Source organism: Phaethon aethereus (genome assembly GCF_964289735.1).
Source record: "Phaethon aethereus genome assembly, chromosome: 6".
Taxonomy (NCBI): domain Eukaryota; kingdom Metazoa; phylum Chordata; class Aves; order Phaethontiformes; family Phaethontidae; genus Phaethon; species Phaethon aethereus.
The window spans coordinates 10,997,656-11,010,431 of record NC_138580.1 but is presented as its reverse complement, the minus strand read 5'-3'; the positions used below and the strand labels follow the sequence as shown (position 1 = coordinate 11,010,431).

The following is a 12,776-nucleotide window of genomic DNA, read 5'->3' as shown; positions in this document are numbered from 1 at the left end:
TTTGTGGTTGAAGTTATTGCCGTGATATTGCACTGATTTTGGTTTTGATTAAATCAACTTTCTTAGAGTACACAGAGGGACATGGCTAATGAAAGGATGGCTCAGTACAGCAGTATTTTTAGGAGACCTCTGATGAATTCCAGCTTCGTAGAAATGACACGTGTTACTTGAGATGTCCATAAAAATGAAGAATCACAAGACAAGGATTTTGACCAAGTCCTTCAATCTGTGGGAGTGATATGAATGGGACTCCATTCCTGGGAATGACAGGAGGTCTCTTCTGAACACACGCTGTGCCCCTGCTACTGACAATACCCCACACCAGAAGGCCCAGAGAAGAACTGTATGTGACTGTAGCACTGTATTCCTCCAGGTGGCTCTCCAGGCCCTACACCAAAGCAGCTACCACTGACCACACTTTGGCAGCAGGCAGAGCTGGAGGAGGCTGCTCAGGCTAGCAGAGCTGATTCCTGTGCCACCAGACCAAACAACTCTAGACACTGCTCACTGCTTTAAAAGTCCTCTCTGAAGGCTTTTTACATTTCAAAAAAAAAAACCACTACAAAGATTTTGAGAAGGCTGTTTTATCACTGTATACTGCTAGCTGCAACCACTTGAAGAAGAGAACTTATTTCAAGCAATCAGTGTTGGTACCCAGTGCACAGGCTGACAGCAGAAGCAGAAGACAGAGGACGAAAAAACAATTTTAAAACCAATTCTGCCTTAAAATAACTTCTATGCAAAACCTAGGTACATCAGTGACAGATATGGTTTTCAGAGGTCATAGAAGCCCTCAGCACATCAACTATTTGATGTCTCTACAGGAACCATACGAATTATGCACTTACTGATTGCAGAGCAGCACTTCATTATTACATGTACAAAGAAATTTACACAAACTAGTACACAGAGAAGTTCTTATTCTCTGCCTTTATCCAGCTTTCTAAGGAAATTACACTGTGTATATCTCACCTGATAAATTCTAAACCTGCTGGGAGAGGTCTTAGCAAGAGTTAAAATCCTCCGCAGTTAAACAACTGGAGAGAAGCCGTCACAGAGCGTCCATAAGGCAAAGGATGCAGTGTCAGCATAGCTCTTACTAGACACAAGAAAACCTGTGCAGGAGAGAGAACAAATAAATGCCCAGACCACAAGAAAAACTTCAGCTGGGGAGTGGAATAACTGAACTTTGCGTTACAAATCTAAAGGTAACAAAGTTTCTTTAGTTTGGGGTTCATGAAACTATTTTTATGAGCTGAAAATATAATTTCATCCACTTCTTTGCATCACACACTGCTGTTTTTCTCCCAGCCTTCTTATAAAATATAATTAAATTACATTTTAAAGACCTTGATGGGTTTCCTTTCATCATGGAACAGTAAGTGAGATAAATAATGCAGTTACTGAGCACTTAAGCTCATGGATCATTTCCATATAAAAACACTTTCTTAATTTTTAAAATGCACATTTCATTTGATTTGGAGGTTAATGCTCATTTCTTACGTAATAAAAGGGAGAAAAGCTAAAGAGTGACTCAGTGTTTATTAACCTTCTTAATAAAACAGGCTTTTTCAGGCAAGATGGATGTATCTTAATTAGTAAAACCGTTCCATCGTCATTTAGCCAATTAATCCTTTCCAAACAAGGGAAGCAGCAGCAATTTTATCTGCAGTGAATGGAAATAAACTTGTTATATTCTGCATATCAATTTAGCCGTTCTTACTTTCCCAATTACATCAGTAAGAATGCAGCCCTTCACAAAATAGGGGAATTCACAAATTAACATTAGAATGTATGGAAATATGGCTATATATAACATAATAATTGACCTTAGTTTGCAATCTCTATGTGAACTCAATCTGCACATTCATAGGATTAATCTAGTATTGAATGCTACATTTCCTTCCAAAGAGCATGATTTGCATCTTTAGTGGAGGCGTAAGAAAGCAGATTAAAAGATGCCTTAATAAACTGTTTTCCACAGTTTGTAAAAACACAGCCTTAAGGCTGAATTTTGTATTAATGCTGTTTTAAACAGCACTGATGTTGAATGTTGACATTTCACACAAGTGTTATTGAATCCTGCTAGCTGATCCTTTAAAACAACCCTATAAAGCATCCAAGTGTCTATTAACAAGTATTAGCAGTCTGTTGGACAACTGTATGTTGTCCTATATGTCTTAAGTCTTTTATACATAAAAATGCACTGCAAAATTTATGCTGTGGTTCAGTACATTATAAATTATAATCCTGATAAAAACAACTGTTGGAAATATTCCAATGCACTGGATAATGTTACACCAAAAGCACAATTTCCATTACATCATTCCTTTTTCTTCCGATTTATTTTCTGTAATACCTCAGTCCTCTTCATGAAACACTGAACAGGCATACAAGTGTGTATAACCACCAACTGCAGGTTATAATTCTTATGGTTTATATCCCATTTCTGAAAGTGTTCTGTAGCCAACCAGGAGAATACTTAACTGGCCTCATACATGAAAATCTAAGGCTGCTAATTATTTAGCCAAATTTAATGTTCTTAGACACAGCTGGATTGCCTCCGATAGCTTATCACCTTGAGAATAGTCAACATCGTATTATGAGGTATCTTGGATCAATATAATGCACAGAAGTCTGTGCCTTACTAGCTGTTAAAACAGTCCCTTTGTATTTTAGGAACAATTTAGGGCAAGGTAACAGCTTTTTCTTACCTTTTCTGCACACTGAAACCTGGCCTGTAAAAGCCTTAAAGCACAGAAAGGAGGATCATTTAAATAGAAAGGAGGTGCATTTCTTTGAAGGCTGGAGTCTACCACTGGAGAATGGAGAAGCATGACTAATTTCCATTGGGATGACCAGGAAACTTTGGAGAAGGGAGGAAAGAGGATACTGCTGTAAAAAAAAAAGATATCAGCTCTGGTTAATCACCATTGTTTCTGAATGCTTACTGCATCTTTACTAGACACTGAAATTTAGCTGATGGATAACAGTTCCTAAGAATTATCTGTGCTTGATTTAACCTAAGCTGTGACTTATGAACTGTGAATGCTTTCACTGTAAACTGTGAGACTGTTTTTGTCATGGTCATGTTAAGAAACATGCTCAAGTCTTAGTGTGCCTCAAAAGATCAACTGCTTTCCTCAGGACTTGCAAAAGAAAAAAGCAATGTGTACATATTTAAGCCGTTGTTCATAGCCAGAGGAACTCTGCAGATATCCAAGCCTGTGTTCTGAACAATCTCTTGTCAATTAGACAGCAGGAACTTAACAGGTTTTTATTTCTTTGAAGTGAGCAGAGATAGTATGTAGCTAGTCTAATAAAGGCTATTCTGTGGCTTTTTTTTCACCTTGCTTTCCCATTTTGTATCTCCCTGGGCTTTTTACAGTTTGTCTACACTGATATCTTCTCTCTGGAATTAACTTCTTTTCTTAGAGGTTTTAAGTATGTCTGGAAAGAAGTATGGCTCCTAGGAATATAGTATGTATTGCTGTATTTTCCATGCCTACAAAAGATATGTGCTTTTCAGCACAAATAGTCTGGACCACTCTTCAAAATGAGCCATCAACTCACTATGGATAAAACCAATTTTGCCTGACGTCCAGCTTGCCCACAAGAAAGTAGGAGACATCTCAGCTGAAAGGTGATATGCTGAGAAATCTCTTTTCCTAGAATATACCCCGAGCATTGCAAGCCTCCCAAGGCTTGTGAACTCCCCTCTGCAGTTCATTGCCCCAATCCACACACCCTTTTGCCAAGAGAGCTGTGCATTGAATTAAACCCCCGAACAGCTAATGAAATCTGCTTGAACATTATCTTTGTGGAGAGTAACTGTGTTCAAGTCTTCCCTTTCATTAAAAATCTCAAGTGTACGATTTACAGTCAAGTCTGAGAGTTAGTGACTTACCTGCAAAAATTCAAGGACAGGTCATAACTAAAAAAACAAAATCAGAAGAAATGGGTCATGAGGATTTTTCACATTTTATTTGAAAACAGTAGGCTGTATATTAATTACCGGACTATTTACATGGTAGTACTGTGCTTTTATGGTCCTTCACACCAGGACAAAATGAGGAAGCTGAGGATTCTCATTGGAGCAATTACTGTGCTTGGGGTAATGGTCACAGTGAGAGTCCTTGACAGAGGTGGTATTACTGGTGGTTCTGTTTTCTTTGCATGAAAAGAAGTTGGTGACCTCACTGAATATACGTACATGTAGCTGGGACGTAGAAGGCCTCACACATTAACAGGCTAAGCAGTGCCAAGCCATGGACTTAGTAAAATTACTCTTATCCCAGAATAAGGGTTTTATTAAGTGCTTTCAGCTTCATTTTCTCCACATGTTTTTGAACCTTCTCTCTGAGATCGTTGTTTTGGGGTTGAAAATGTCCATCTGGATGGTTGTGCGGGTCTCTGCAAGAAGTTTAAAGAGTCATTTGTATTTATAATAGCCAGGGGAGCTACTTAGGCATGCTGACAAAAACAAAGGAAGAGACACTCACACATAACTTCTTTTTTTTTTTAATAATGAACACAGAGGGTATTCCATTATTTATGCAGAACTGTAAAAGGAGTGAAACTGTGAAAAGAACATTCATTCTTGGTTTGGCCAGTTAGGACAGCTAACTATCTGATAGGTAAACACATACTAGACTGAGTTTTACATTTTATCTAGGAAGGAACATATGCTGTAATGGCCAGAACAAGAGCATACACATGAAAAACTGATTTGCCTTAAGGATAAAATGCTGAAACTGCTGTAGAGGAGCAATGTGTGCTCTGTCACCTAGTGAAACACCATCCCATCGATCATAACAAAGAACCTTCCAGTGACAAAAGAAAGGATTGGGACTTCATTGTTTGCTAATAAATTTTTGTTTCCCTCTTTATAAAGCCAAACAAATAGGGAAGCTTTCAACACGTAAATATCAATACCCAAGAGGTGTTTAATACAGAAAAGTATTTTAATTTTTGAAGAAAACATCTAAAAATTTGAAAAAAATTAATCTTATGGTTATAAAACTACTTACCCAGAAAAAGCACCATCCAACATTGTATCACTGTGGAGAAAAAGGTCATTCTTTAGTTACACAAGGTATCCCAAATCCCCATGTTCCAACAAGCAGAGTGTCATAAAATGCAAAAAGCAGCGCTGTCAGACACACCTGTGTTTTTACAGCAAATTATTTTCAATCAATGCTGTAGTAATCACAATACAGCAATCAGTGTTTTGTCAGAAAGCTCATAATACACAGCACTGTTTTAAGGTTTAATGGCTGACAGATGCACAGGATTTGAATGTCAATCATTTCTCCCTAAAGAAAATGAGACATTCAAATCTCCTGACGGCTCTGAAAGTTTCAGGCTATTATGCATATCCTGACATCTAAGGCACATCATGACCACTTTAAAGAGGGGGCAACTGTTGGAGAGAAAGATTAATCACTTGCTCCAGCTCACAAAAGGTATCTGTGAAAACAGAGGGTTAGAACTCAGCACTTTCTCCTGTGTTGCTCTGCAATCACTTATCCTACCCATACTGCCTGCTGTTCAAGCCCGCTGTCCCCAGTGTCCCACTTACCAGCTCACACACCTCCTTGCATCCTTCCTGCAACATCACATACCCCCAGGTTTCACCCAGTGCATCCATTTCTGCTTCCAGCCCCACAGAACTACTAGGCAGCTCTGAAATGCTGCTCTGAAACCGTGGTGGTAATCATCAACTCCATCAAAGACCCACTCGTCCCTCAGAGTTTTGCTTGTCCTCAGGTTCCCCCTCAAGGTTTCTCTGCTGAGCTGCAAACTCAGGACATCAGCCTGACAACACTGGAGGCAAAAGGCAGAATTACAGTGGCCAGTTTACAACATTTTAGGGAGCAGATAATTCTGTGTTTATGAATGTAAGTTATTTTACATGCTGTGCTGTATTCCTAAAACACAATGTGTGTTGGTTGTTGGTCGAGTGTGAAGCTCTGACAGCAGAGCAAACGTGATCCACTCCCAGGAAGAGCCTGAGAAAACAGCACCATGCCAGGGGGAAATTCTAAGGGCTCCTTCCTCTGCCAGCATTAATAAATATCTAACCAAAAAGGTCACTGAAAAGAAAAGCCACGGGTCCAACAACACTGAATAGCTCTGTGAATGCAAGAAAACTGCCTCAAGTGTTAGATCATATTGATAAAACTGAAGTCGGAGACATCCAGGTCAGTGAGCCACATTCACAGCTGCTTTTTGAAGTCCAACCCAGAGATCACATTTGCAGTGCAAATTTGCTCAAAGTACCAGATCTGCATCCCACTCATGATGGAGCACTTACAGCATCTCAGTATGACTTTCTACGCAATTCTGAAGTGGATGCTTGTATTCAGATTCCTTCCTATTCCTCTCCCCTAATTTCAAATTATACCTACATTTCTTCTGTTGCTGTTTTCTCTTTGACTTCTTCTGAGAGCGGCTGCCCAATTTGTGGAAATTCAGCTCTCACCATCTCTGGAGTAAGAATCATTTTGAATTCAGTTTCATCTGTCTCACTAAAAATCAGTAAGATGAAGAACAATTAGGCTTTATCCTTTTTTTTTAGCCGACAAAAACAAAAGTATGTTTTATGCAAGAGGGATTTTGTGCTTTTGCCTTTGAGTGTCTCTCGGGACAGGTTTAGACACATCCATACAAGTGGTTAAGACATAATCAATCACAACGATTACAAAATAGAGGAGAAACTTACTGTTCAATTATGTCCTCCCTGTCTCTCTCAGGTAAGTCATATAGCACTGGTGGTACATCCCTCGGAAGCATATCTAAACTGTAAGGATCCCTGTGATGGAAATGATATTAGTTTAAGATGGGCAGAGAGTAACTGCACTCAATGCTTGTATTTTGAAGCTTCTTAGTAGCTGTAGTTACCATGAAGATGATGTACTTTTAAATATTCCTGGAAAATCTGAGTACACCAGAAACTGCTGTGATATGAGGGAATGTGAGCCTGAGAGATGTTTGCTACCACTGGGTGCAGGTGCCCATACGTTAAAGGTTTTACCATTCATACTTCTACAGGACAGACAGAGTTTGTACCTGCCAGGGTCTTCTAGCACTGAATCAAAAAGCATTCAGGAGAGAGGTTATTGAAAGTCCAGACTGGAACTCTCCTTCCAGGGCTAGTTTTCCCTCTAATGATATTGTTCTTCACCCACACTTCAAGGAGGTCAGTAGGGGTTTTCCCTGTTGGTTTTGGATTTCTGAGCAGCAATTAATTCCCCCGTAGGCCCACTTTCATCTGTGGGACTATTTACTGGTCAATGTAGTTACAGACAGCAGAAACTGGTGAAGGATAGAGGCACTGTATATTCAAATTCTTTCTTACCTAGGTGTTGTACTTGTCAATGTGGGAGCGTTAGAAAAGGTGGAATACACCACTGGTAAGAATCTTCTCCATTCCATTACTCCACAAATCACTTCCTGAAATGACAAGTGCTACAGTGATCAGACCTCTAACACATAATGCAGTGGGGAGAGAGGTTTGCACGACAGAGCATCTGACTTCTTGGCTGAGAACTGAATCTGGGGAGCTGCAGTTCCCCGCATTTAAAAGATGCCTTCTCCCCGGCAAGGTCATGAAAATACAATAGACAGTGAAAAGAAGGAAAGAGCAGAGAGATACTCAGGGATAAATAAGAGACATGGATAAAGCCTAATATGAACAAGTTATTCTGACCCATGTACTGACTATTCACTTGCATTAATTATTTATATTTGAAAATGTTTTCTATCTAGGATGACTTTTCATCTTCCTTTATGATTCCTTGGAGCAAATTCTCAGCAAGAACATACCCAAGCCAGGTACTCATACAATAAACCCAAAAGGCCATACCTTGTGATGCAGAAATTTCTTTTGTGTCACTGGAATACTGGATCCTTTGGGGCATTCCTTGGTAAAGGTATATTTTGGATGAGGACAAAGATGATATTCAATATTTGTTTCAGAATAGGCCAAAGGAGGTAAAACTGGAACTAACCCTGGAGTGGGGTTCTAAAAACAAAAAGGAGATTATTTTTTAAAAAAACATTCTGAGCACCATAAAGAACTAAATTGATGAAAATTCAGTTCTTACAATTAATGTAGTCCCCCCAGATTCACACCTTTGTCTCATTGTGACTGTTGTGTTCAGTGTGACCCTTCATTTCCTTCCTCTTCCCCTCATCACAGACCCATAATCTGCCTGGCTTATCCATGCTCTCTGGTGTCTAAAACACAGCAATTTAGGTGTTGTTTCCAAGTTTGGAAGAAAAAACTATTGCCTGATTACGCCAAAATCCATTGCTGATTCTCTGAACAGTTCAGAATCCAAGAATGGGAACTGGCCTTGCTGTGGTGGAAGCTAGTGAGCATTTTGCCATCTTTTTCACTGCACTAGCATCTGTTTCTGAATCAAGTCTAATGCTGGGTAGTGTGGGATCAGGTTGTGCCTGGCTCTTACACCAACATGCAGAGAGATGAAAGACATGCACAGAGGATCTCATCAGTAAGTCCACCGGAGTACTGGCTGCATGCAGTGAGGACAAGTCTATACCATATATGTTATGCCAAGACTATCAGACTAGCACACTGGGCTCTGGGCCATTGCAGCTAAGTAATGCTGAAAGACAGAGCCACCCAAGTCAGGCACAGTGCCATGCTGGCTTGGGGATGCTGCCTGTACCCATGCGCAGCACTTCGCTGAGCTATACAGCTGTCTCTGCCTGCTCAGAGACACCTCAGGGACCTCCAGGCTGTGCTGCACTGTGTAGGAAATACCTTTTGTAGCCAGTGCCAAGTAGCACAATGTACATGACAATTAAGTAACAGTCCTCCCATGCACATGGTTGTAATTTTTTTAATCTCTGTGCCCAATAAATTGGAAATGTGGCTTTGCGGTGACATGAGAACTACTGGAAACTCTAAGGCAGCAGGATGCAATGTGAACAAAGAGTTTGACTTCACTTTTCTCGGTTTACCTAAGGATTGGGCAGAACTGCAGTCCTCTAGCTAACAGAAGGAAGAGACTGCACCTGTCCTACCTACCTGGGCAAGAGCATGAGGTTATAGAACGACTGAGATGCCAAGATCATGGCTTTTCTTCAAACATCCAAACAGGGAAACTAATGGAGAAGAAGGGAGGGGCCCCATGGTGTTCCAGGGAATCCTGGGATCAATGGCCATTTGCAGAATGTGAGACTGGAAGGATCTCCAGTTCTCTGCCACCACTGGCAACTTTGCCTTATCAACACCTCCCTAAACTGATCAAATTCCACCTTAAAGTGAAATGGTGCCCCTTTTAGTGGGATGAGCTCTGTGACTCCTACCTACCAGGGCTTGGACTTTGAACGATTACTCTCACTCTGGATAGTTTCGTATACCAATCTGAGTAAAGGAATTGCCCACCAATTCCACATCAGGCTTCTGATGAAACAAACACCTGTTTCCCTCCTTTCTTAGGTTCTTTGTGGAAGTCAACTTCTACTTACAAAAATGCGAAGTGGGTTGCTCTCTGTAGGGTAGACTAGAGCTTGGGGAGGAACCAGATTTAAGAGGCCAATATCCCTTTCTACTACTTCTTCTGGGGATGGTTTGTGAAAATCCGTCCTCTGGGAGACCAGGTTAAGCTGTCCCTCGGGAGAAGCAACTACTCGAATCAACTCATCCTTGAAAAACACAGACATCAAAGGTTTTCAGAGTGTAGTAAGCCTTTTGGTATAAAATGTTGAGACAAAATTAATCAAATAATTGTAGAAATGTAGAGTTGGGAGTGACTTCAGTAAACTTTGTATTTGAGATGACTTGTTACCTGGGCTCCCTGCCTCAGTGGTCGGGAAAGTTTTCGAGGTTTGTAACTTGTGGCTGCATGGTGTGTACAAAATGGCTGATACTTCATAATGCTGAAATGCTGAGGAACCTAAGTACAAAGAAAAAAGGTGTGCTGCAGGAGATGACAATCATTACTTTTGATTAACTCATAGGTGGAATGGAACATTCCAGTTTTGTTGTGGACACATCACATCTCTGAGGTAAAAGATACTTGGATCACTATTCTTGAGAAGCCACATTTCAACAGGACAAGCTGAACGAGTGCATAAAGGAATACTTCCATTCTTGCTTTTCTGTGAAAGATCATGGATTTAACCATTTCTTGATCAAATATACTGGAGAAAAGCTGTGTAAGTAATATATGTAACACTGATAGAGGAAACAATGTGTCATAAGGGGAAAAGATGCTACAAGAAAGCTTCTAGACTTGAAGCTAGCTTCTAGACCACCTGCAAAAAAAAGGAAGTGGACATTGAGCCAAAATCTACATTGACTTGAACCTGAGGAAATATTTTTACTTTGATGGAGTGCAGAATTTGATCTTTTGATATTCAAAAATTGGAAAGAAAGGAGTTTAGGAGTCAGGAGAAAAAAAATGTTTCCGTACTCATAAAGTTGAAAAAACATATATATTTCAAGAATGAGATGTTTGCATTTCCTATGCAGGAATGAAGGAACTAACCATGCAGAACTGGATGCCAAATAAACAGAAGACTTCCATTACTTTCTAAAAGGAAGGACACTTCTATAATGTCATCTTTATAAAACTCTAAAATCAAAAGAAAAACTGTGTGGCATGCAGAGCTTGCAGTATCCTCATTCATAGAAGGATTTTGTTGTTTGAGATGATACAATAATTTCAGCTGAGGTGATGTATATCTCTGTCTGGAGAGAGGGGACTATTGCTGACTATAAGCTTGTTCCTTATGGAAACAGGCAAGATTTGTTTTTAGTAAAAGCATGCTAATCACACAGACATATTAAGGTAATATTTCTACTGGGATGCACAATGGAGTAACTGAATCAGGCAGAAAACATAGCTAACTGGACTCATGAAAGACAGAAACATGATACAGCTGAGGGAGCTGTACTGACTCACCTTCAAGTCGTAAAAAGGAAGAATGTGTCTGACTTTCACATCTACAGATCTGATAGGAACTAGGCCAAGAGCATTAGGTGCCTGAAAGAATACAGTATTTAAAATCCAGCAATATGGTGGGCATTTTGTTTTGCATTGGCAGCAATCCATCAGCACAGCTACTTAAAACATACGGAAATAATTATGCAAACGTTTTGTTTTATATTTCTCCTGTCCTTTCTTGGACCTTGTAATTTCAGTTATTTTTCATTTCTTCTGCAAAATCATGGATGTTAACTAACTCTAATCATTAATGTATTATTCAGAATTCAAAATTCAATTAAGGCAATGCAAAGTTGTTGGTTTTTTTAATTGTTTTCAGCAGCACCCTTAGTAAAACTGAAGTCCTGAATTAATTTGCGGGAACCCCAGAACACCCATCACATTGTGAAATTTTACTAAAGGCAGTACTGGGCCTGGGGCCAATGCCTTCAGCAAAATTCTATCTATCTTGAGTATTGGCTACCTTTTCAGTTACTATACCTACCAAATCACGGTGCAATTCATGGGAACTGTAAAAAGGGAATTCAAAAGGCAATATACGATCTTCAGATATGCTGGAAGAAACACCCTTACATTCTTCACTTTTCTCTGGTTTGCTGAAACTCCTGCTTTCTGTCATGAACGGAAATCAAATATTAAGATTTTGTAATATATCTTAATACACTGTTTCACAAATAGAATCAAACCACAAAATATATTTAACATCTTCTTAAGACAGGATGTGTCTAGTCATTTTAATATAAAAAGTAAGGTAATATTTCCTAAAGGCTTTAAATGCCACATCTACAAGACAGCAGGTCCTGGCACAATACCTTGACTAGCAGACAGATCTAATTTCCCCTTTTCTAAAAGGACATGATAGCCCCCTCATTCCAGCATGGTCCTCTATCTCATTCTGCTCAGCAAGGCACAAACAAGTCAGAAGGCCTCTCACACTAACTGCCATTATGCCTTTGACTGCAACTCCTGCATACTGGGAATTAAAAGCACCTACCTGTAGAAGCAGAAAAAGGCCTGATATGGAAAGGTGTTTCAGCAGTTGTCAAATTGTGTGTGTGTATGAGGGAGTGGGAAATGAGAGACACAAATTCTCTTCTGTCCCCAGTAAACCCAACTGCAACTCCCATCCAAGGGCAGTTTCCTTCTATGACTTTTCCAGGCCAGCACTTTCATTTCACTATAAAGAAAAGCGATTGCTTGAAAGCATTCGTATGAGAAAATGATAAGGACAAAAACTCAACCCAGTACTGGATACCTAGCCATGTATCTCATGGTTCCTACCATCTCATTTCACTGAGTTCAGATATCTTGCCTTCATCACATTCAGGTGTCTTTCCCTCTTCCACCCCCCATGCAATAAGCTCCTCTTATCCTATGTCTCTAACCTCTTGGGCTCCACCTGACCTGTTTACCTTCCTGTGTTTCTCATATAGTCCCATCTGCCCTTTCCTTGTTCCTCAGGCCTATAAGTAGAATCGTAGAATGGTTTGGGTTGGAAAGGACCTTCAAAAATTATCTAGTCCAACCCTCCTGCCAGGGGCAGGGACATCTATCACTAGATCAGGTTGCTCAAAGCCCCGTCTAACCTGACTTGGAACACTTCCAATGCATTCACAACTCCTGCCCCATTATTAGGTAGATAAGTTGCAAGGCTCCTAAGATGAGTTGATGACATTTTTTAAATCTGGTAAGCAATGTGCATGAAAAATAGAAATACTTTGACTACAGCCATTTCTATCTTGTCATACTTATCTTTTTTGCTTGAAGACTCCTTTGCAGGGAATCCACCTTTAT

General features: G+C 39.9%; 1 protein-coding gene across 1 annotated transcript in view; it reads right to left on the bottom strand.

Annotated features, from left to right (window-relative positions):
* Nucleotides 1-4,289: 4,289 nt before the first annotated feature.
* The window catches only part of CFAP221 (cilia and flagella associated protein 221), a gene marked incomplete at both ends in the record, with an annotated part of 29,041 nt that continues 20,554 nt past the window's right edge, over nucleotides 4,290-12,776 (bottom strand). The window contains 10 exons of the mRNA XM_082001171.1: nucleotides 4,290-4,413; nucleotides 5,031-5,060; nucleotides 6,411-6,530; nucleotides 6,725-6,814; nucleotides 7,361-7,455; nucleotides 7,868-8,026; nucleotides 9,502-9,678; nucleotides 9,822-9,929; nucleotides 10,941-11,021; nucleotides 11,467-11,594. Coding sequence (XP_081857297.1) covers nucleotides 4,290-4,413; nucleotides 5,031-5,060; nucleotides 6,411-6,530; nucleotides 6,725-6,814; nucleotides 7,361-7,455; nucleotides 7,868-8,026; nucleotides 9,502-9,678; nucleotides 9,822-9,929; nucleotides 10,941-11,021; nucleotides 11,467-11,594 — 1,112 coding nt within the window. The remainder of the gene's footprint in view (nucleotides 4,414-5,030; nucleotides 5,061-6,410; nucleotides 6,531-6,724; nucleotides 6,815-7,360; nucleotides 7,456-7,867; nucleotides 8,027-9,501; nucleotides 9,679-9,821; nucleotides 9,930-10,940; nucleotides 11,022-11,466; nucleotides 11,595-12,776) is intronic.